Source organism: Mandrillus leucophaeus, unplaced genomic scaffold (assembly GCF_000951045.1).
Source record: "Mandrillus leucophaeus isolate KB7577 unplaced genomic scaffold, Mleu.le_1.0 Scaffold1507, whole genome shotgun sequence".
NCBI classification, from domain to species: domain Eukaryota; kingdom Metazoa; phylum Chordata; class Mammalia; order Primates; family Cercopithecidae; genus Mandrillus; species Mandrillus leucophaeus.
Window position 1 is genome coordinate 146,406 of NW_012101485.1, and position 24,615 is coordinate 171,020.

The following is a 24,615-nucleotide window of genomic DNA, read 5'->3' on the forward strand; positions in this document are numbered from 1 at the left end:
ACAGGCTCGCATCACCACGCCCAGCTAATTTTTGTATTTTTAGTAGAGAGGGGGTTTCACTATGTTGGCCAAGCTGGTGTCGAACTCTTCATGTGATCCACCCACCTCTGCCTCCCAAAGTGCTGGGATTACAGGCATGATCCACTGTACCCAGTGCAAAAGTGCAAAAGTTTTTAATTTTGATGAAGTCTAATTTATTTTATTTTATTATTTTATTGCTTGTGCTTTTGGTGTCAAATCTAAGAATATTTTGCCAAATCCAAGGTCACAAAGATTTACCCCCTATGTTTCTTTCTAAGAGTTTTATAGTTTTTGCTCTTAAATTTATGTTTTTTATTCATTTTGAGTTAATTTTTATATATGGTGTGAGTAGGGGTTTTGCTTTAGTCTTTTACATGTGGATATCCAGTTGTCCTAGCACCATTTGCTGAAAAGACTTCTTTCTTCCACTGAATGGTCTTGGCACACTTGTGGAAATCAGCTGAACATATACACATGGATTTGTTTCTGGACTCTGAATTCTATTTCATTCATCTGTATACCTATCCAAATGCCAGAACCACACTGTCTTTTTTCCCTCTCCAATGGCATTGGTTTTATTTTTTAAAAACAATTTTTTAAATCAATGCATAATAGATGTATGTAATTTTAGGGTACATGTGATCATTTGATACATTCATATAATTTGTAAAGATCAAATTAGTGTACTGGGACATCCATCGCCTTAAATATTTGTCTTTATGGTATAACCATTTGAATTATTCTCTTCTAGCTATTTTGAAATGTTTAATAGATTGTTGTAAACTATAGTCATTCAAGTGATTTCTCAAACTCTAGGTCTTATTTCTTCTATAAAACCATATATTTGTACCTATAATCAACTTCTCTTCATCCCCACTGACCTCTGCCCTTCCTGGCCTCTGGTAACCACCAATCTACTCCCTATTTCATGAGATCCACTTTTTTAGCTCCCACATATCGGTGAGAACATGTGATATTTGTCTTTCTGTGCCTGGCTTATTTCATTTAACATGATGAGCTCCCACATTATCTTGATTATTGTTGCTTTGTACTAAATTTGGAATCAGGAAGTGTGAGCCTTCTACTTTGTTTTTGTTTTTCATGATGGCTTTGGCTATTCTGTGTCCCTTGCAATTCCATATGAGTTCTGGAATTAGCTTGTTATTTTCTACAGAGAAATCAGTGAAGATTCTGACAGGGATTGTGCTGAATCTGTAGATCAATTTGAGGGGAATTGCCACCCTGAAAATAAGCCTTCTGATCTATGAACATGAGATTTTTTTTTTTCCATTTAGTTATATCTTCTTTAATTTCTTTCAACAATGTTTTGTAGTTTTCAGAGTTTGTTTGAACTTTCATTAAAGTTATTCCTTAGTATTTTATTTTATTCTTTTTCATACTATTATAAATGGAATTATTTTCAATTTTATTTTCTAATTGTTAATTGCAAATGTGTAGAAATACAATTGATTTTTGCACATTGATCTTGTATCCTTCAACCTTGCTGAACTATTTATTAGTTCCAACAATGTTTTAAGTGGATTCCTTAAGATTTCGTACACATCAGAGATAGTTTTACTTCTTCCTTCCTAATCTAGATGGCTTTTCTTTTCCTTAACCTAACTGCGCCGGCTGGAACCTCTAGTACAATGTTAATAGAAGTAGCTGGAAGGGACCATCTCTTTTTGTTCCTAATCTTGGGGGACAGCATCCAGTCTTTGACCATTAGCCATGATGTTACCTATAGGTTTTTTGCAGATGCCCTTTGTCGGATTGAGGAAATTCCCTTCTATCCCTAGTTGGTTGAGTGATTTTATCATAAAAGCATATTGGATTTTGTCAAATGTTTTCTGCATCTGTTAAGATGATTGTGTGATCTCCGTTTTATTATTCTATCCATATGGTGTATTACATTAATTGATTTTTGAATGTTAAATCAGGCTTGCATTCCTGGGATAAATCCTAATTGGTCATGGTGTATGTATCTTTTCATACATTGCCGGGTTCAGTTTTGCCAGTTTTTTGTTGAGGATTTCTGCATTCATATGAATAACAGATATTGGTCTGTAGTTTTCTTATGATGTGTCTGTCTGGTTTTGGTATAAGGGTAATCCTGTCTTCGTAGAAGTATTTGCCATAGAAGTCGTGAAGTATTTCACCCCCTTCTATTTTCTGGAAGAATTTGTAAAGAATTAGTATTATTTTTTCTTTAAATGTTTGGTAGAATTCAACCATGAAGTTATCCAGGCTTGGGCTTTCTTTGTGGGTAGTTTTCTGATTACTAATTCAATCCTTTTACTTCTTACAGGTCTACTCAGATTGTCTTTTTCTTCTTGAGTCAGTTTTAGTGGTTTGTTCATTTTATCTAAGTTATCTAATTTACTGGCATAAAATTGTTTATAGAACAGATGGTTCCCTACTTAAGATGATTTGACTTAATGATTTTTTCACTTTACGATGGTGTGAAAGTGATACACATTCAGTGAAAACCATACTTCAAGTATCTATACAACAATTCTGTTTTTCACTTTCAGTAAGTATTCAGTAAATTACATCAGATATTCAATACTTTATCGTAAAATTGGCTTTGTGTTAGATGATTTTGTCCAACTGTGGGCTAATGTAAGTGTTCTGAGCATGTTTGAGGTCAGCTAGGCTAAGCTATAATGTGTGGTAGATTAGGTATGCTAAATGCATTTTCAACTTATGATATTTTTAACTTATGATAAATTTGTTGGGATATAACCCTATTGTAAGCAAAGAGCATCCATCTGTATTTCTTAATCTTTTTCAATTTCTGTAAGGTTGGTAGTAATTTCAGGTTTTCATTTATGATTCTAGTAATTTGAATCCTCTCTCTTTCCTTCTTTATTTTTTATTTTTATTTTTTGTCAGTCTAGCTAAAGCCTTGCAATTTTGTGGATTCTTTTTCCAAAGAACGAGCTTTTGGTTTTATTGATTTCTTCTATTGTTTTTTAAAATTCTCTATTGAATTAATTTTTGCTCAAATCTTTATTTCCTTCTTTGCTTTAAGTTTTTTTTTTTCCAGTGTCTTATGATAGATTAGGCTATTCATTTGAGATCTTTCTTCCTTTAACAGAAGAATTTACAGCTCTAAATTTACCTATAATCACTACTTTAGCTGTATCCCATCTGCAAAGACTTTTATTTCCAGTCAAGCTCCACATCCATCCCCAACTAGGAGAAGATCTGCTAGCTCCCCTAATAAAATCAAGTCTTAATCTTCAATACCTACATTGTGGAAGAATCCATGCACGGAGAAGGCATCTGATCTTGTGGCCTCAAGTTTGTTTTTCATTGCCAATCATGGAGGATCCATTGGTTTTTGTTGCTGTTGTTTTGTTTTGTTTTTTTGCTGGTTGCATTTTCTTTGGGCATACCAAGATCTGTTTTGATGATGTCTAATATACAGATAATTATTGCTGGGGATAGGTAGACATGATCTTGTCCTGGTGGGAGGGACTAGAATCGTTTCCTTCTTTCTATCACCATAATTTCTCTGGACTTCCCCCACGCCCCCCAAAAAAACTCCGTGTAAAAATAATAAAACAAACAAAAAACCCACCATTCGGCCACAGGTATAGCTCACAGGGAGTTCAACAGGCTCAGTGATGAGATTTAAAAGTATAGGACTGTAATCCCAGCACTTTGGGAGGCCGAGGCAGATGGATCACTTGAGGTCAGGAGTTTGAGACCAGCCTGGCCAAAATGGTGAAACCCCGTCTCTACTAAAAATATAAAAATTAGCCGGGCATGGTGGTTCCAGCTACTCTTGGGAGTCTGAAGCAGGAAAATCACTTAAACCCGAGAGGTGGTGGTTACAGTGAGCTGAGATCGCACCACTGCACTCCAGCCTGGGTGACAGACTGATTGATTGAAACTCCATCTCAAAAAAAAAAAAAAACGGTAAGTCCTGGTTTACCTAAGAGGCACTGATGATGAGGTTGGCAGACTTTCTAAGTCCTCTCCCCCGCTGCACTCTAGCTTGGCTCTTTAGCACTCCTGTGAAGGGCTTGGGGAGGATTGAGGGGCTGTCCAGATCGACACTTGCGTCGCTGCTTGTTAGCCGTGGAGGAGGACAGCCGCCCTCATGTGTATCAGGACTAAAGGTGTGGGGAGAAAGCACCGTGGCACCTGGGCCACCACCCAGGCCACACAGTCGTCTCTCCTGACTCTGGAACATTGTGACTCTTGCTTGATCTCTCCCAGGAGTCCTGCGCCAGGTGAGGGAGGCTGTGCTGGTGGGTGAGCAAGAGCAGGGAGTACAGGGAGATTCTGAGAAGCCAGCAGAGACTGTGAGGGCAGAGCCACTGTGGAAGAAGGTCTTTGATCTGGGCTTATTCTTTTCTTTTTTCTTTTTTTGAGGTGGAGTTTTGCTTTGCAAGCTCCGCCTCCCAGGTTCAAGCGATTCTCCTGCCTCAGCCTCCCGAGTAACTGGGATTACAGGTGCCTGCCACCACATCTGGCTAATTTTTTGTATTTTTAATAGAGACAGAGTTTCATCATGTTGGCCAGACTGGTCTTGAACTCCTAACCTCAGGTGATCCACCTGCCTCGGCCTCCCAAAGTTTAGGGATTACAGGTGGGAGCCACCATACCTGGCCCGATTTGGGCTTATTCTTAAGTCATCAATGGCCAAAATATCAATTTTCCTCTAAGCATGGAGGAGCACACCTCCTAATTCCTAATACAATATGCTCCTGTGGGCGAGGCAGCTCTCAGCCTGCTGACAGGTATGTTATTTGGAATTATGTTGTGGGATTAATTTCTCCTCTCTCCATCCTCACACATACTGGGGACTGTGTTGGCAGGGCAGGGTTTGCCAAGACGGATGGTCTGGTAGCTTCCTGAACTGCTCTCTGATACCTGCTTCTCTGTACTGTCTTCTTGCTTAGCCAAGACAGTCACCACTGAAGAGTACCTGGTGAACCCTGTGGGCATGAACCGCTACGGTATGGACCCCTCCGCCTCCACCTTTAACCACAGGGGCTCCTTGCCCCCCTCCTCCTCGCTGTACTGCAAGAGGCAGAACTCTGGAGACAGCCACCTTGGGGGAGGTCCTGCTGCCACAGCTGGTGGTCCCCGCACCAGCCCCATGTCTTCTGGTGGCCCCTCGGCACCTGGGCTGAGGCCCGCAGCCTCCAGTCCCAAGAGAAATGCAACCTCTCTTGAAGGAAACAGATGTGGTAATGTAATGCATGCATCAGATTCCCGCTGACACAACATCCCTTGCCCTCACGCGGGGAGCACAGCACCTGGGGAACGGGGAGTGTGGCTATTTAAACACAGGACTCCTGGGAGATCAGAAATTTCCACAGGCCCTTTCATGGATTCTTGAGGTTCTCAAAAACAGCCAAACTCAACCTTTGATAAGCAAAGAAAACCATGTATTAGGGTAGGCTAGGCCACAGGATACAAGGACTCCAAAATGTACACAGGCTCAAATACCATAGAAATTTTTGTTCAAGAGCCAAAGGCAAATGTTCCTGATTCATGGATGCATCTCAATTTAGGGACACAGGCTCCATCTATTTTGTGGCTCTGCCACCCTCTACAGCCTTCAGGCCCCATGCATTTGGGGACTAGAAAGGGAAAGAAGGGATGGAGAAGGCACAGGCGCTTCCCTGCAGTCTGAGAGTGATGCTCATTACTTCCACTCACATCTCATTGGCAAAAGCTGGTCATTTTGCCACACTTAACTATAAGGGACTCTGGGAGCTGTAGGTTAGCTCTGCCCAGGAAAAAGGAGAACCAGACCTTGATAAAGAATTGTCTCTTGCATAGCAGGTGTCACTTTCAGGATACAAATACGTGGTTAGAAGCAGAGGTAGGCAGAATTCCCCCAATGCTGGTTGTAACGCCACGTCTGTCTTGTCCACTAAAGAAAGCTTGTTGGACTGCAATCTACAGAAGCACTATGAGGGATAAAGGATTAAAGTAATAGCTTGAAGGCCCTTCTGATTGATGTTTTACAAAATAATTTTCAAGCTTCAGTATTTTGATAGTGCATAAAGGCCATAGAGTATAGTAGATAATCACTGGGACTTCAGCCAGACAGCCAGGGCTGAGATGCTGGATCTGCTGCTTCCTGCCTACCTTTTGCAAGTCTTAACTTACCTGTGCTTTGGTTTTCTCACCTATAAAATTGCAACAATAATAATGGCAGCACCTGCCTCATGGGATTGTTGGGAGGATTAAATGAGTTCATACATGCATTTAGTATGAGGACTAGGTTGTAATAAGAGCTCAATAAATGCTAGTAGTTACAGCATAGATCTTTTTAACACATCCCTTAACAGATCACAGCCCATCAGCTCCACAGCTGAGAACTGCTGAAGAAAGAAGGCCCCAGGCCAAGGAGTCTGGGAGTCTTCATCTTGCCACCCTGTGGGCACCTCAGTGGGCAGGCTCTGTCTTCTGTGGCAAGCCACATTTCTCCCCTGAACCCAGGACCCTTCCACCAGTGACCCCAACAAGCCGCACACATGAGCCATTTTGTATGATTCAAGACCCTCCACACATTCCCTTCCAAGAGCCTCATCCAACCCAGATGAGCATGGCCCTGACCAGCTTCCCCTGGCCAAGGATGGAGAGGTGAGAAGGGGTCCCTTGCTGGAGAGCTGTTGAGGGGTAGAGCACAGATTCTGTCTCCACGGCAGCTCTTGCCAAATGTAGAGATGCCCTGCAGGCTACTTTCCAACACTATCACACAGGACCATAAGCCAGGCAGATTAAGTGAGCAGAGCCCTGTTTTCCAAAGGAGAGCAACATTGTTCCATCTGATTCCTAAGAACAAGAGAAAGGGACATGATCTGGCACAAACCAACACTGTAAAGTAAACCAGGGGCAGCCTTGATTTCATAGGTTTGTCCCCAGTGTTAGCATAATATCTGGCATGTGGTAGGTGTTCAATAAACATGCATCATGTCTGTGCCCTCATGGTGTCCCCTTGTCTTGTCAAAACACTCATCCTTATGTCCCTCTGGCATTTAAATGTCTCTTTCTCTCATCCTCTTCTCCTCAGCCCAATTCCCCTTTTCTCAGGGTGGTGATCACAGGACACCATGCTGATTGAATTGACTCATAATCCCAGAGTGTCCCACTTTTTAAAAAGGAGATATTTACTCTCTCCCACGCACGTTGGTACAATTTCAGTCCTATGTCTTACATGCAGGATTTCCAGCAGTAAGAGGGAGGCATGATGTGGTTGGAGAGAACTTCTATCACTCACTCGACAACAGTCTGCCCTGTTCAGTCCAACTGGTGACCCAGGGCCAGGGAATCCAGGGCTCTTCAGATGGCCTCAGCATAGTTCCCTTCTCCAGCCCCTCATGCCTCCTTCCAGTTGAGCCCTAGGATGTCCTCTTGTCCTTTACTTTCATCCCCATCCCAGCCCTTTGTTCTCCTGTGTATGAGTCTGTTCTCATGCTGCTAATAAAGACATACCTGAGACTGGGTAATTTGTAAAGGAAAGAGGTTTAATGGACTCCTAGTTCCACATGGCTGGGGAGGCCTCACAATCATGGCAGAAGGCAAGGAGGAGCAAAGTCAAGTCTTACATGGTGACAGGTAAGAGGGCTTATGCAGGGGAACTCCCCTTTATAAGACTATCAGATGTCATGAGACTTACTCACTACCACAGGAACAGTATGGGGGAAACCGACACCGTGATTCAATTATCTCCACCTGGCTCCATCCTTGACACATGGGGATTATTACAATTCAAGGTGAGATTTGGATGGGGACACAGAGCTAACTCATATCATCCTGGAATCAGGCCCTGACAGTCTGAGTAATCTTGCCAGACAGCTGGCCGAGGGGCAGCCCAGACCCTTCCTCAGGCTCTAGCTCTGAGAAGGCCCTCTCTGCTGGAGCCTAGTTACACCCCAGGAGAGGCCCCCTAGCTCAGGCCCTTCTGCCTCTCAGGGTCTGGGATGAGATCAGAGAAACAGAGTCCACCAGTGCCTGCTGCCTTTCATCCCAAGAACATCAATAACTGTACCCTGAATACTGGCTGTCTTTTTAATAACTTAGAGGTATTAGAACCAGCCAGGCATGGTGGCTCATGCCTGTAATCCCACCACTGTGGGAGGCCAAGGTGGGCAGATCACTTGAGGTCAGGAGTTCGAGACCAGCCTGACCAACATGGTGAAACCCCGTCTCTACTAAATATACAAAAATGAGCCGGGCGTGGTGGTGCCTGCCTGTAATACCAGCTACTTGGGAGGCTGAGGCAAGAGAATCACTTGAACCTGGGAGGTGGAGGTTGTAGTGAGCAGAGATTGCACCACTGCACTCTAGCCTGGGTAACAGAGCTAGACTCTGTCTCAAAAAAAAAAAAAAAGAAATATTAGAGGGAACTTTGCCTGAGACCCTGAAATCCAGTTGTCCATAATCAGCAGGACCCCCACCATGGGACTGTGGGATGTTTAAAATCACAAAGCCACCTAACCTCTTTGGAGAAAACCTGCTACATGATGTATCAGTTAAAGTTCACTGTTGAGGCTTTGTGATACATTGAAGAAAAATGAAATTATTCATCCTTTGTACATCTATTAACATTTTAATTCCCCAAGGATTCCTTTTAACCAGTGCCTTCTTCAGGGTGCTAAATACAACTGCAGGTACCAGAAACAGCCAGTCAGACAGGCACATTCTCAGCAGTGAGACAGAGGAAGTGAGTGGGGAGAAGACGGAAGGAAGGATAAGCACCAGTGTCTCTGAAAGAGGTTTCCATTTCTGCTTACATTTCATTGACCAAAATTTAGTCACATGGCCACTTGCTGCAAAGGATGCTGGGAAATGTGGTTTTCATTCCCAGCAACTGTGATTCCAGATGGAAATTAGGGCTGCTATTACAGAGGAAGAAGTGCAAAATAACGCTGAGTAGGCAATGGGAAGTCGGATCAGAAATGCTCACTCCCTCCTTTTCCCTCCCACGGCACTTTGTTTCCTCATCGATAGTTCTTACTCTAACGCGTCCTAGAGAAGGGAATAGACCCTCAGCTTTGTGAAGTCTCTTATTCATATTTGAACCCCCCACAGCCCCGGCAAAGGGGGCTTGTTTGAGGCCTTATCAAACTGTTATTTATTGAACACCTACACTCAAGGGGGCCAGACACTTTCCACACATTGTTCATGGTTTATTATAAGTTATATGTTTAGGATTTAATATTTATAAAAAGATATTGGTATATTTGATTTAAAGGAAAAGAAAAAGAGGTTCAAGAGAAGGGAAATCAAGTGCTGAGCCAGGATCTGACTTCAATGGTCTCCAAAGCTTGTGTCTTTCAAAACAACCCCAGGGGTTTTCAAATCGTGCCTGATGACTTTCAAGGTTCTAAGAGATGGAGAAGACGGAACAAGAGCAGACAGGACTCCAGGTGCCCTCCCGCTCTTGAAGCAGGGCCTGTTCACATTTGCAGGGTGGGGTTCTATATGTGCTTTGCTTAAACAAAATCTGTACAGCTAAAAATGTTTGGAAATGATGGAGATAAAAACCGTGCTGACTTGAGTGGCAGGATGTTAAAGTGGGAGAGAAACCACCAGCGTCCTCACCCATTTCTCACCTAGCTGTCAGCCTGATGCCCATTGTGGATCCCCCCCACACCCCACCGTCCCACCCAAATGACTGTTCAATATTGCTCTGAAGTTCCATCCCAAGTAAAAGCAGTTGTCACCAAAAAACCATACCTCTTTAAGAGAGCTTGCTCCAAGTCATAAACCATGGAAGAGACTTAGAAATGGCCTTTTCCCCGTGGTACTAATCAAAATGGTTTAAAACCACAGAAGCCAGAAAACTGCATGAGGCTGCAGGCAGAAGGGTGGGTACTGATGACATGACAAACTCCTCGGCCTTCCGTCTCTGGCGGTACTTACCTTTAGCTCCCTGCAGTCGTGATCTATCACATCTGTCTCCGCTGCCAGTGGGCTCCGAGGGGATGTGTTCACAGGGCACATTTTCCTGGTGTCTGCTGACGCTCTGGTGAAAGTTTGAGAGCTCTTCCTTGTCTCTCATCCAAGATATAATCACCAAGAGCTATAAAGAGGTTTTGGATAATAAAAGCTTCCTGACTTGGGCATTTAACAAGACACACTGTAGAATTCCCAACCACAACTAGGTCCAAGATTCAGAATCAAGAAATGAAGTCAATCTGATATTGCTATTACAACCCAAATGCTTCCTGTCGTTGGATTTTTATTTGATAGGGCCTGGCATTGGGTGAGGGATGGAGACAATTTAGCTAGAAAAAGAAGAATGAAAACAGCATTCTATGTGAGGAGGTGAAGTGGACAAAAGCATGGCGAGAGCTGATTAATTAAAGAGTTTGTGCAGGAGCTGGGTGCAGTGGCTCACACCTGTAATCCCAGCACTTTGGGAGGCAGAGGTGGGCAGATCGTCTGAGGTCAGGAGTTCAAGACCAACCCGGTCAACATGGTGAAAACTGTCCCGACTAAAAATACAAAAATTAGCTGAGTGTGGTGTCACATGAAGGTAATCCCAGCTACTCGGGAGGCTGAGGCTCGAGAATCACTTGAACCCGGGAGGTGGAGGTTGCAATGAGCCGAGATCACGCCACTGCACTCCAGCCTGGGTGACAGAGCGAGACTTCATCTAAAAAAAAAGGGTTTGTGCAGGGACACCAGGGAAACCATGCTGGGAAGTTTGGGATCCATGTCAAGCAGATGGGACTTTGCTCTGCAGTAACTGTAAACCAGGCATTTCTGAACAGAGGAGCGAGCTGGTGGCCCTGGGATTTAGGAAAACAAATCTACTGACCACTTATGGAATGACATCATCATCATAAGAAGAACAGTAACGACCTAATGAGTAATCCTGTTTAATCATTTACAACATTTTGCCATTTAATCCTTGCAACAGCTCAGCAAGGTGTTTTATAGAGGAGGCAACTAAGATTCAGGGTTTGGTTGGTCCCAGCCAGCAGAGACTTCCTGGGCACAGTGTGCCAGGGGCTCTTCTCACATCTGAGGACAGCTGTGAATAAGACGGACACCGGCCCTGTTCTCTGAGGGTTTGCAACTCCAGGGAGACAAATGTCAACAAATTAGTACACACATTTCATTACAGTTGTGATGGTTGCTGTCAGGGAAAAGTGTGGATGCTGTGGGAGAATCAGATGGGGAGGGAGGGGCTCAGCCTACCCTTAGGAGTCAGGAACGGCTTCCCAGAGAAGGGACAGTGGAGCTGGCTGGAATAAGCAGGAGGAAAGACAACCAGGGAGGATCAGTGGGGAGGAGGGGTAGCTGGAGGCTTCCCAGCAAAGGTCACAGTGCTTGCCAGGAGGTCACAGTGTCTTCTGGTGGCCAAGAAGGAATCTAGCTCAGCTCAGCTTGGCTTCAAGCCCACAGTCTCTCCTTGTTTCTAGAGACATGCTCCCTCCTCACACAGGCAGGCCAGCTGGTCTCAAATCATTAAAAGAAAAATCTGATTAAACTCTAAGGATTGGGTGGGCTCTCTTCCCTCTCATCTCTCTCACCTCATGGCATCTTGAAAATTCTAGATAGGGTGAGTGGCACTTGCCTATAATCCCAGCTACTCGGGAGGCTGAGGCAGGAGAATCACTTGGACCTGGGAGGCAGAGGTTGCAGTGAGCCGAGATCACCCTACTACACTCCAGCCTGGGCAACAGATAGAAATAATGAAAAACAGCACTGTTTCAAGCCACGTAATTTTGCCATAATTGTGGGCTAGCCTGGGCACCTCACACATTTGATATGGCATTGTATCTAGAAAGGAAGCGTCTAGCGGGAGCAGGTCACTTGGAGATGCTGAGAACAGATCCCCCTCCCCTGCCCCTCACCAACCCAGCTGCAGCTGCCAGAAACCAAGAGGGCCTGGGCAGCTCACAGGCAGCCTGAGGACACAGGGGTCCCTGTCGGAGACAATGACCTTCCTGTCTTTGAGATTCTTAAGGTCAGGCTCCAGCCCTGAGCCACATTCTCTTGATTCTTAAAATATTCTTAAGAAGCAAAAAATAATATTCACAACTTATAGATGAAGACAATGAGGTCCGTAGAGAATGATCAGAGCCCGGGAGGGACAGGACGCCTGGCCATGGCTGCACTTGTGTTTTGCATGTGGACACACTCATGCAGCCTTCAGCTGTGGGAGGAGGTGACTCCCTTCGTGTGAACAGCCTGAGGTGGGAGGGGTTACACAGCATCATAAGGGGCTGGCAGGGGCTTAGAGATCAAGCCCTTTTATTTTACAGCAGAGAAGCAGAGGGTTGATCACATGGCTGGTGGGTGGCAGGGGTTTCTGACTCCCAGCTCACTGCTCATTCCGCTCCTCCACATGACTCTGTTGTTAGCTAAAGAGTTTCTCCTGAATTATGAATGAGTGAAAGGAAATTACGTACGTATGGATGTGCTCGGCAGAGGGAGATTCACAGAGAGTATGCAAGTACCTGTGCTGTGAAAATCGGGATTGCTTTGAAACACTGACTCATACTCATCCTAGCTCTGGTAAAGGTGAGTTCAGCTTTAGAAACAAGCATATTTAATCCGTTCATAACTGAGTTTCACTTTTCACATGCCTCTGGCAGCCCCCAGGGAATGACAAGACCAAGCATAATGTCCTCCTGGTTAGAGAACTCTGCCTGCTCACCAAGTTGTCTGGCCAGTACTTCTTGGCATGCTGTCTGCTTAGGAGCAAGACTTTTCCACATCCATCATGTCTTACTGTTGACCTATCACATCTGCCTGCCCCAGCTGCAGCAGGCTCCACCCGTCTGTCTTCCTGACACCTTCACCACAGCTGGAGAGGGAGTGGCTAGTGGATTTATCATTTTTGTGAGCACAGACCACTGTGAGGCTCTGCAAACCTGCCACTGGAAAGTTCCATTTGTCTTCCTTTCTAAAGCAAATCTATGTGCTTTGGATCAGGAGCAGCTCCCAAGGTGTGACTTAGGCTGCCTGCTGCCCTCTGTCTTGTATGACTAAAAGGTCCCCTAAGAAACACGCCCGAGCCAGGCCCCTGCTGCCTCCGCTCCATCCTGGAAAAGTGAAAAGTGCCCACAGCAAGCACCAGGTACCAGGAACAGAGCCCACTTTGCCATCTCAGTTATCTCTTTCCTTCCACAGCAATTGCCCCGAGATCCTCCTCCTTAACGACAAACCAGCCACCTGGCTCAGCCCTTCAACACTGTTTTTGGAGGTCCCTGACCTAGCTCAAAGGACTGTAGGTTCCTGGGAATGATCCTGTTAATTGGTCTGGGTTTTCCTCCCCTTCCTGTCAAATGCAGGAAATTAGATTTGACCTCTGCTCTGATCACTCTAAAATTATTCTTGGCACTGAAGACTTCCAGCCTTTGTAATCAGAGCATCTATTATCACCCTGATTAACGCCGATGTTCTGATGGGGCGGGATCCAAAGGCAGTGTGATTTCTGTGATTCCTCGTCCCCATGTTGAGTGCAGATGTCTTTAAATGGAGTGAAATCATCTTTAATAAGCATGGATCAGCATTCAGATGGCTCCAGGGTGCATTAACAGATTCCCAGAAAAATGCCCCGTGCCAAACCACCTTATGGGACCCTTCCAGGTCCCACAAGGAAGAGGCAGGGAAAATCTCAAAGTCAATCCAATTCTCAGCCAAACCATTATGTGTTTAGGACAGACGCAGAAATGTGATGCTGTATTTTCCTCAGTGCTAATGGAGCAGCATGCACGTCTCAGGCACATTAAAAAGAGGAAGGAGACAGAGACAGCAGAAAGCCACTGTGCCCTGAGATCTAAAGAAGGGAAATCAAGTGAAGGCTTCTCAACTTCTAACTAGAATTCTGTAGGAAAGCTGCTTCATTGTTCAGAGCCTTGACTTTTTTCCAGCCTTAAAATACAAGTAAAGATTACACACACGGGCTTTTGTATAAGTTACCTAGACTGTGTCTACAGAGTATATTGATTCATCTCACATTTATCAAGCCCATATTTATAAACACAGTCATGCATCACTCAATGGGATACATTCTGGGAAATGCATCCTTAGGTGATTTCGATGTTGTGTGAAAATCATAGGTTGTACTTGCACAAACCTAGATGGTATAGTCTACTATACACCTAGGCAGTGTGGCATAGCCTATTGCTTTTAGGCTACAAACCTGTACAGCATATTACTGTACTGAATACTATAGGAAATTGTAGCACAAATCACTAGGTAATAGGAACTAGAATCATTATCATCTTATGGGACCACCGTCCTTAGGCGGCACATGACTGTATATGTACTCCGAGCCAAGGAGGAGTCAATGATTATAACCCCTGTCATGAGAGGATCACATTTGTATTTTTCACCAAACACTTCACCCAGCACGTGGTACAGAGAAGGTGCTCAGTCAATGTTTGTGGAGTGAGTGGGAGGAATCCTTAGGAAATTAAAATCTAACTAGAGGTTATAGAGAAGTTCATAAATAATTGTACTACAAAGCGGAATGTGAAAGCACATTAAGAGACAGATGAACAAATAAAGATGTAGGAATAAAGGGGTAGGAGGCTGGGTGCTGTGGCTCACACCTGTAATCCCAGCACTTTGGGAGGCTAAGATGGGTAGATCACCTGAGGTCAGGAGTTCCCAGCCAGCCTGACCAACATGGTGAAACCCCGTCTCCACTAAAATACAGGAATTAGCTGGGGGTGGTGGTGGGCGCCTCTAATCTCAGCTCCTCGGGAGGCTGAGGCAGGAGAATCGCTTGAACCCGGGAGGTGGAGGTTGTGGTGAGCAGAGATCGCGCCACTGCACTCCAGCCTGGGCAACAAGAGTGAAACTCTGTCTCAAAAAATAAATAAATAAAATACAATAAAATAAAGGGGTAGGAAGGTGACGTGCAGGCTGCAGGAAGTACAGAACATTTCTGTTCATGAAAGCATCAGGTGGAACATGAGTGGGAAGGAGAAGGGTAAATGCCTTCTAGGTTGAAGCCAAAGCACCAGCCACAGGCAGAGGAAGGAAGCTGGGGAGACATCCGGTCGGTCACAACAAGTGTACCCAGACAGACAGGTGGTGCACAGGAGATGAGGGCTGTGGGGAAGGGAGGGAGGCTCCTGCCCTTGGTGGAGCACTTGACATAGGTCAGACTCGGGGCAGGGCAGTATCCCATCTCTGTCCTCACACCTGCCCCTCCAGGTAGAAAGCACGGCCATTTCACACATGAGCTACATCCTGGTCCAATCACCAGCAAGCGGCAACTCCAGGATCTGTCCCTAGGTCTCTCTGGCACCAAAGCTCTTCTCCCTCTCCATTAAGAAAGAAAAATATTATTAAGACCAAGAGAGCCCTTGACCTTGAGGTAGAATGAGGACTCAGTGTGTTGGTAAGGGGGACCCATGGAGAGATGGGTCTTAGGGAGAACATGAGGCAGTGGTAGTTGTAGGCAGTAGGAAGAACAGGGCATGGCCCAAAAATACCCATTAGGAACCCATGGCAGGGGGTTAGGTGGCAGGCTCTGGGACTGGGATAGCAGGGTTGGAAGAGAGGACACCAGCATCAGAGGCATTCTCCCAAGAGCTTCAGAATAATTAAATGTGGGAAGCACAAAAAGGGGAGGAGGAAGAGGTAGGTTCCCCAAATGGGGGAGATAGGAAGAGGAGCTGGCTGCAGGGAAAGAGGATTAATTAGTTCGGGACATACACACACAAAAATCAACCCGTAAGTATTGCCAGCCATTGAATTCATTACTCTCTTCCTCCTTCACTGCCCTGAGCCTTTTCACCTGCTGCATGGGAAATACCCTATGCAACCATTTCCCAGGGACCAGCTATGGACCAGGCACAGGTTAGGCCCTTTGTGGTCAGGGAGTTCGCAGTGCAGCAGGGGAGACCCAGGCAAATGCTCTGACAGCCCCAGAGGGCCATGCAAGGACTCGGTGCGTACCTGAGGCAGTGAGTGAGGGGACATCCTCTTTCTGCATGTGTGACCAGGGATGGCTCTGAGGATGCTGCCGCAGACTTGCATTCTGCAGAGACCGTGAACGAGAACCAAAAGCTACCTCAATTCTGCCATGCCTCTATCATCTCAGTGTGAAGGCCAAGGAGGCAGAAAGGACCCCAAGTCACTGGCCTCACTGATGTGATGAGGCTCATTTGGACACTCATCTTAGCACACTTGCCCTGGTCACCAGGTACCCAGGCTCAGGAGGCCCTGGGCCCGCTGAGAGAGAACTGAGCGGGAGAGTCTTGAAAACTTCAACTCGGGTGGGAATTCTAGTCTATTGAAGGGAATCCACTGTCTCGCGCTTCTTCTCCTGGGAGAGCAGCGAGCTTTGGCATAGATGGGGAGGGTAATGTATCTAGGAGTGGCCTTCCGTGCTCTGGGCTGCTGATAGAGCTGCCACTCACAGTCTTTCCCTGTGACAGGAGGTCACTTGGGTCAGCTCCTTGGATTCATGGGCACTGAAGACCCCCCCTTCCAGGCTAGGTGGGGGCAGGCAGCACCAGGTAGGTGCCCGGCCCTGTCCCACTGGCTCACAGTCTCCGTCTATGTACCCCATCCAGCCTCAAGCCCTTCTCAGGATGTGCAGGATGCCAGGCGGCCACGGAGCAGGAACCCCTCCGCCTGGACTGTGGAGGACGTGGTGTGGTTTGTGAAGGACGCCGACCCGCAGGCTCTGGGGCCTCACGTGGAGCTCTTCAGAAAGCACGTATGCGAGTGGTGGGTTTGACCTTGGGGGGGTTGGGGGAGCAGGCATGGAAGGAGAGTGAGGTTCAGGGAGCTGCGGGATGCTGCCAGGGGAGGTGTAGGGGGAGCTCTAAACTAAGCCCTAGGGACACCCTCAAGGGAGCCAGAGATGAGAGGGACAGGTACAACCACAGGCTCCTCAGAGCAGAACGACCACTTAATTTGTTTTTAAAGGAATATTTGCCCCATCTGTTCTCTCATGTTGGCCTTCATCAGGAGTGCCTGCTTCCTGCCCATCCAGCCGTCTGTGCATACAACAAATATTGACAGCACACCTACGACATACCAGGCAAACCGCAGTAGTGCCTGTTCCTAAACCACTTCAAGGATTAAATAAGAAAATGCACAAAAGTTGTTCAGCACGGTTCCTGGCTCAGACAGCCTTCACTGAGCAGAGAGCTTTATGAGGATTTTGAGATATGCTAAAATATAGAGAGATGGTAATTTTTTTTTAAAGATAAGAATCAGTAATTTACCTGCTAGGCTTACTATACTCATTTTGTTTTTGTTTGAGACGGAGTCTCACTCTGTCACTCAGGCTGGAATGCAGTGGTGAGATCTCAATCTTGGCTCACTGCAGCCTCTGCCTCCCCAGTTCAAGCAATTCTTGCGCCTCAGCCTCCCGAGCAGCTGGGATTACAGGCGCCCGCCACCATGCCCGGCTAATATTTGTATTTTTAGTCGAGACAGGGTTTCACCATATTGGCCAGGCTGGTCTCATCCCAAAGTGCTGGGATGACAGGCGTGAGCCACCGCGCCTGGCTCTGTACTCATTTTGTATCCTGCTGTAACAGATTACCACCAGCATAGTGGCCTCACACAATCCACCTTCTCTGTCTAACCGCTCTGGGGTTCAGGAGCCTGGCATGGGTCTCACTGGGCTCAGCCAGCAAGGCTGCCTTTCCTTCTGGAGGTTCTAGGAGAATCCACTTGGTTGTCTTTTCCGGCTTCTAGATCCACCATCAGTCCTTGGCTCCCGTCCCCCTGCCATCGTCTTTAAAGCCTGTAACATCAAGCTGAGGCCTGTTTGCTGCTCGGGCTGCCATCCCCGGTTGTCGCTGCTGATGTCCTCTTCCACGTTTAAAGAGTTTTGTGATTACACAGCCGCCCCCTCCCCACCCACCCGGCCCCATAATCCGGGATAATCTCCCTACTTTAAAGTCAGCGGATTAGCAAGCTTAATCCCACCTGCAGCCTTAATTCCCCTTTGCCGTCTAACTTGACATTCACAGGTTTGGGGACTAGAATCCAGACATCGTGCATGGAGGGGAAGGAGCGTTATTCTGCCTTCCGCCGTGACCATTATTTTTGTTTCCTGTTTCTCACTTTATTTGGTGATTCTGTCATAGAAATCATGCTCTCCAATCTGAGGAGGATTCTCATCTAACTCAGCACCCGTCTTTTATTAGGCATATGTTGGCCTCACCTAACACTGGGGCCTTGAGACCAGGAACCACAGAGTGGGTTATGCTTGGACAGATTTGGGCAGGGGGAGTCTGGCTGTCTTCCAGGATGGGAGGAGATGGTGGGAGTCCAGGAGGTGAGGGAAATAAAAGACAGTAGAAAATGAGGCTCCTGGGAGCGGCCCACAGGTAAGCCTTGCCCACTGCTGTGTTGTCAAAGACATGGAGAGTGAGTGACACAGAGTGGGTGCTCCATCAATACTGGTGGGCTGGGCAGATGAATGAGAGGGCTGGTGACCCTGGCACCGTTACATGAGTCCTGTAACTATGTCTCTTCTCCCCGCCTGAGCACCTCAAATTTCTACCCTTTGTCTCCAGTGACCTGAAAATAGCACTAAAGGTGACCATGGAAGCCCAGCCTTGCTAGGTTCATGAACTCAGCATGCATTCTGGAGGGTGACCATTTTCAATGACCAGTGGCAGCAGCACCGGGACCAAACCGCAAAGGACTGGTTCATCCCCTTAGTAGTTCTTTGTGCTGAACCCTGAGATGAAGCAGGTGCATTCTTTAGTGTATTCCGTCTAGTGGAACAGACAGGGCTAAACACATCTGAAATCCTCCATTGGGTGGAATGAGTAGTTTTGTCATCAGCTAAAGGTAGGTGGGCCTACCAAGAAAAGAAATGAGAAATTAGGGCAATAGGGGGAGGTTTGGAATGGAAAGACCCTCTAGTTTCAGTGTCCAATGGATGACACTTCTTGCCCCTTTAGCCAAGGTTGGATGAGGAGATAAACTTCCTAAGTGGGATATTAGGAACACACATGGGGTTGTGTTTGATTCCTTCTATGAGGGGAGGGCAGGAATACGAGACATCCCATGTATCAGATGACTACAGAGAGATGATGGGGAGAGGAGAACACAGTATTTGTTTGCTTTAATATTTTAAAAGATCTTGCCCCAGGACCAAGAGAATATGCTGCCTAAACCAATCCATATGCCCTGAGCACATCACCCTTGACCATACCTTAACCTTAGCCACTGTTTGATGACTCTGACCATCTTCTGAATTTTCTTTCTTCTGATCCTATCCCACCAGGAGATTGACGGCAATGCTCTGCTGTTGCTGAAGAGTGACATGGTCATGAAGTACCTGGGCCTGAAGCTGGGACCCGCACTAAAACTCTGCTACCACATTGACAAACTGAAGCAAGCCAAGTTCTGACTTTTTAAAAAAGCCACAAGCGAAACCCAAAACAACAGATCTCAAGATTATCTTCTGCCTTACCAACATCCCACCAACATCACAAAATAGACTCTCCTCTTAAAATTAACAGCCACAAAGACGGGGTCTTTTTATAAAACTTGTGAATTTTTGCCTTTTAAAGAATTTAACGTGAACCTTTTTGAAAGGCTCCTCTGTGTTAATAATTTGCCAAAAAATTACAAAAGCCTCTGATTTTTAGCATCCCTGTTATGCTGATTTCTCTTAAAGTGGGTCCTATTTGCATAACGAGAGAGTGGGGAACTGAATGCTTATGTCCAAGGAAAGTTCTGGAGGGTTCAAAGGATGAAAGAAGGACCTTTGTCCCTGCAGTCTCCGCTGGGACACCCACCTCAGCACCATCTGCCTCTAACTCTGACCTGGGGACCTATCCGTGTGAGCCTTGTTTGCCTCAGCTCTGGAAGCTGACTTCTGAAGATGACTGCCTCACCTTGCACTATCTGGAAAACTTGAATTATTTTGCTCCATGAAAGAAAAGGAAAAAAAAAAAAAAATCTTTTCTACTCCTAGAAAATCTGAAGTACTATGTTGCTCCGCTAGAGGGCAGACTGCTAATGAAATTTCAGGACCCTCACTGACTGCAGTAGCAAGATTATTCAGTACTGAGTGGATGGGTTACGGTGTCTGTGAACAAGATCTAGCCCACACAGAAACAGGGGATTTATTCCACAGTTAGCACCACAGATTGCGACTTGGGAAGAAACCATCAGCTAGAGGGGTCTAGTTCGTATCCAATCATTATTGACTGACTGACTGATACTCAACTAGCAAAGGCAAGAATTTGGAAGCACGCTCTACCCAGATGGGACTTTGGAGTTCCTTCTCTTCCAGAGTCCTCATTGAGGTGTTGAAGTGTTGGCATGCCGAAGAATCTTAGTGACATTTAGCCATGGGTGTTTCTTTAAAAAAGGAAAAGAAAATGTCTCAACGAAGCTTTGAAATGGGAGAGTGTTGATTTCTAGTTACATTGCTGGATTATGTAGTTGTATCTGTGGCTAATTTTTCTAGTCCTCAACAAATACACAGACATGCTATTATGGGGTTTAATTCAATTTACAGATAGGTTTTCCTTCCTCACCATAGAGTAATAGAAAAAATTGATTTTCTGCCCCTTTGCAGCTGTGTCCAGAGAAGGACAATGAATCCACAATTTATTAGGCAGAGGGACAACTTCTCCACCATTCATTTTATCCTTCCCTTTTCTCTGTTTCCCTCCCTGTCTCTTCTTCTTCTTCACACTGAGCAGAAAACATATCTTCAAAATGAATTCACCTTTGCCATGTGCATAATCTCTTCCTTAAGAGGACATCAACAGTGTCGGAGATGAGGAGATGAACATTAGATTTTGGAATTTCTGGGAGGGAGAGGGTTAGGGATGACTCAGGGCCTCCCTTGGCCCAATGATGAATCAGAAAAGGCACCCATTTCTCTGGAATACAACCTGAGCAGGGGTCTCAGCTAGCAAGTGGAGCAGGGTGGGAGCTCAACCTCCTCACCCCTTGATCAGCTGCCGTTGTGCAGAACATGAATTGCATAACCTTGAGGGCAGCCCTGGGTAGATCTGCATAGTGACCCTCTATATAGTTAGAATCCAGATGAAGGCCATAAGAAATAGTCCATGTCATGCCATTAGACCCACTTTGATGTGCTGTATTTGAGAAAGCACGTCGTAGCCTCCTTTTCAGACACACAAATGGTGGCTGGACTGACAGCATAGCAGAGAAGGGGAGGAGGAGAATGTACTAAACTTGCTCACTGAATTGAGCTAGAGTGTGGAAGAGCTTGATATCTGATGGTTTTGTTACAGGAAGGGGTTCCCGATCCAGACCTCAAGAAAGGGCGCTTGGATCTCATGCAAGAAAGAATTCAGGGCGTGTCCATAGAGTAAAGTGAAAGCAAGTTTATTAAGAAAGTAAAGGAATGAAAGAACGACTACCCCATAGTCAGAGCAGCTCTGAGGGCTGCCAGTTGCCCATTTTTATGATTATTTCTTGATACTATGCTAAACAAGGGGGGATTATTCATGCCTCCTCCTTTTAGATCATATAGGGTAACTTCCTGACATTGCCATGGCATTTGTAAACTGTCACGGCACTGGTGGGAGTATAGCAGTGAGGACAACCAGAGGTCACTCTCGTTGCCATCTTGGTTTTGGTGGGTTTTAGCCAACTTCTTTACTGCAGCCTGTTTTATCAGAACGTCTTTATGATCTGTATCTTGTGCTGACCTCCTATCTCATCCTGTGACTCAGAATGCCTTCGCCACCTGGGAATGTAGCCCAGTAGGTCTCAGCCTCATTTTACCCAGCTCCAATTCAAGATGGAGTTGCTCTGGTTCAAACGCCTCTGACAGGTTCAGCACCTGAGAAAAGTACCTTGAATCAGGCGTTGGGGCAGAGTCTTCAAGATTTTAAGGTGATAGGTCCTGTCTCTCAAGAGTTTATTAATCGTAAGTGCTCACTGCTGGTCTAGAGTTAGATACATTTCCCTCAAAACAGCCACGGACAGGTTATGTATTCAGAACTGCCAGTGCGAGAACAATGAGATCCAGAAAAGTCCCACAACAACCCAGGTTTTTCACTCATCTTTTTTTTTCTCAATCTTCCGATACTTGTGGTACCTCTTCCATGAACAGATACCTCATGTAGTGACTTCCAGTATTAAGTTTTCAAAACTTCCTACCCACCCTCGTCAGTGCCTCCCTCACTACAGAGTCACAAACACTGGTGCTCTCAAATAAAAATCAGCCCCAAACAATGTCATAGAGATCCCTCGAGTAGTTTTCAAGGGAGAGAGAGGTTCTCATTTGAAGTCTCGGAGAAAACTGGATCCATGTTCACGTGGAACTGCTCTCACGGAGGTGCTATCTCATTTCGCATTAAACTTTAAGCAGGACAGATTGCTGAAGCCATGATATTTAAGGTTTGACTTTTTAAAAATCTCATTACTCTTAAAATAAATGCTGCCACATCGGAGAATAACCTGGGGAGGAAAATCTTCCTTGACTGCTTCTGCACTGAAATGCAATTAGCCAACTAAATTATTGTAGCAATACTGCAATTATAATTAATTTTCACCCCTCTCAAAAATCTTGTCAAACCAGGAGGCTAAATAGCTTCACAAATGTAAAACACACCAGGCCATTTCCTCTAAACAGACCTTAAAGGGTTAGGCCACGTGGGTCACCCTTGTCCAAATGAGAACCGACTTGAGGGCCGCGCACTTGTATAGATATGGTACTTGTTATTCCATTGCAGTAGCTTTGCTTCAGGTTGTAGTGAATAATGATATCGTTTTGCATAATTCCAAATTAGAGTGTGTATGTGTGTGTGCCTGTGTTCATGCTCCAAACATTTCCAATTACACTTGTCTGTTAAACACCGAAAAAAAAAAAATCAAGAGACAATTCTATTGCCTAAGGCCTTTTAAATATTTCATGAATCACATTATTCCCTGTGCGAAGACTTTAGGTGAAAGCCGTGGGTCTTGCTGTGTGTGTGTGTGTGTGTGTGTGTGTGTGTGTGTGTGTTTCCTGACACTGTAGTTGGAAGAGCCTTAGGAAGTGAGTGCTTGGGAGTGTATGAGCCATTGCCTTTGCTTGGTTTGCAATACGGAGGCAGAACCCACTGTGGTCTGGTTGCTACTACTAAGTGCCCCCTCTTATTCTACTAGGGTATGCCCTTGAGGAAGCCGGGTGACCAGGGCTGCTCTGGGACTCTGGGCCTGCCCCCTCAGGAGGATGATTGTATGTGCCAAGCCTGGGCTCCAGGTGACTCTGGGGAAACGCCTTGCTGGGGAGCCCACGGCAGGGAACAATTGTCTTGTGGGCATTTAGCACCTACCAGAGAGTACACGGAGCTCTCACCATTTCCCTGCAGCAGGGCTGCTACCAACTATATTAAATACATTGGGAAGGAATATGGGACTAGGGCTGGTTTACTGGAGAAGGAAACCAGTGACAGAGGGAGGCCTGTACCATAAGTTTCTTAGGAAAACAATGAAAGCAGCGATTCTAACAGCCCCAACCCTTCATGCTGCAATAACCTATTTTTGTATCTATGTGCTGTACGGAATAGTTCTTATTTTTTTAATTAAAATTCTTTTAAAATTATTTTTGAGATGGTTTTAGGAGAATTTTGTCAAATCTCTGAAGATAATTGGAGATGTCCATAGGTGACCAGGGACTGAAATTTAGTCATTGTCAGAAGGTCTCGAAAGATGGAAATATTCTGCTCTTGTTCGAAAGAAACAGCCAGGTTTTCATATGTGTAAGCGGTCAGCAGGCACGGTCTGCTCTGAAGGGGTCACTTCTCAGCTCTTCTCCACTGGGGATAGAGGGGAAGGGGATTGGACTCACTTTTTTAAAAAACCTCAGATAACAAGACATGGACTTGTGAAAGAGTAGGTGATTTTTTAAAAAACTGCAATCTTTTTTTAAGGAGAGGGGTGCAAACCTGTCCATGGGTCTGATTTTTTTTTTTTTTTTTGGTCACAAACATTCTAAGAACTGAGCACCTGCCGGGCTCTCCTGTTACCTTGCCATGTGCCCCATCGCTCCCCTGTGGCATGAGAGGGCCACACTGAGAACACTGGGGATGGTCCAGCAGATGGTCAGACATGCAGGGGAACAAACCTTCTTGTTTCCATTCTGTGAGGTCAAGCCCAGCAGCATCACCCGCCTCCACCTGCAGGCAGCTCCTGTGTGTCCCGCCCTGCTCCTGCATGAAGAGCGCTGCGCACCTCCGCTTCCGGGGTGTTACCCACTCCGACGGTTATCCTAATCCAAGATGATCCCTGCACAGATGATTGGAAGCTGTATTTTTGGAAATCTAGCATTTGCTTGAAAGAGAATCGCTGTTATTTACTGCCGCCAGATAAGGATAATGAAAACAAGTCTGCTAACAATAGACTTGGTGTAATGGTTCTAATGCTAATAAGCAACTGCTGGGACACTTCCCATGGTAAATTCCTTTGTGGTTTCGGTGGTGTTATCACACATGGGCCTCACCAAGATGCCGGCCTGGAGAGAACACTCGCTGTGACTCTCCCAGGCTTCAGGAAATGCCCCCAACTTAGAAGCAGTTCTGGGCAAAAGCACACTTTTAGAGGAGGATTTGCTTTTCTTCACTGTGCTTTCACAAGACAGGCCCCAGATCTGCGCTCTTAAAATCCTACATAAGGAGCCCGGAGGTTCTC

The 24,615-nt window shown here is 45.8% G+C and overlaps 1 protein-coding gene and 1 long non-coding RNA gene across 4 annotated transcripts in view; one reads left to right on the forward strand and one right to left on the reverse strand.

The window, feature by feature from the left end:
• Window positions 1-22,397, forward strand: part of SCML4 (sex comb on midleg-like 4 (Drosophila)) — a 120,762-nt gene extending 98,365 nt beyond the window's left edge. For all 3 annotated transcript variants that reach the window (XM_011975040.1, XM_011975041.1, XM_011975042.1), the window contains 3 exons: window positions 4,938-5,228; window positions 16,551-16,696; window positions 19,235-22,397. In XM_011975040.1, coding sequence (XP_011830430.1) covers window positions 4,938-5,228; window positions 16,551-16,696; window positions 19,235-19,360 — 563 coding nt within the window. In that variant the 3' untranslated portion in view covers window positions 19,361-22,397. The remainder of the gene's footprint in view (window positions 1-4,937; window positions 5,229-16,550; window positions 16,697-19,234) is intronic.
• On the reverse strand, window positions 10,868-18,208 carry LOC105535824. The gene is made up of 2 exons (XR_001005504.1): window positions 17,577-18,208; window positions 10,868-11,461 (listed from the first exon to the last, which is right to left on the reverse strand). It is a non-coding gene; the product is annotated as an uncharacterized LOC105535824 (long non-coding RNA).
• Window positions 22,398-24,615: the final 2,218 nt, after the last annotated feature.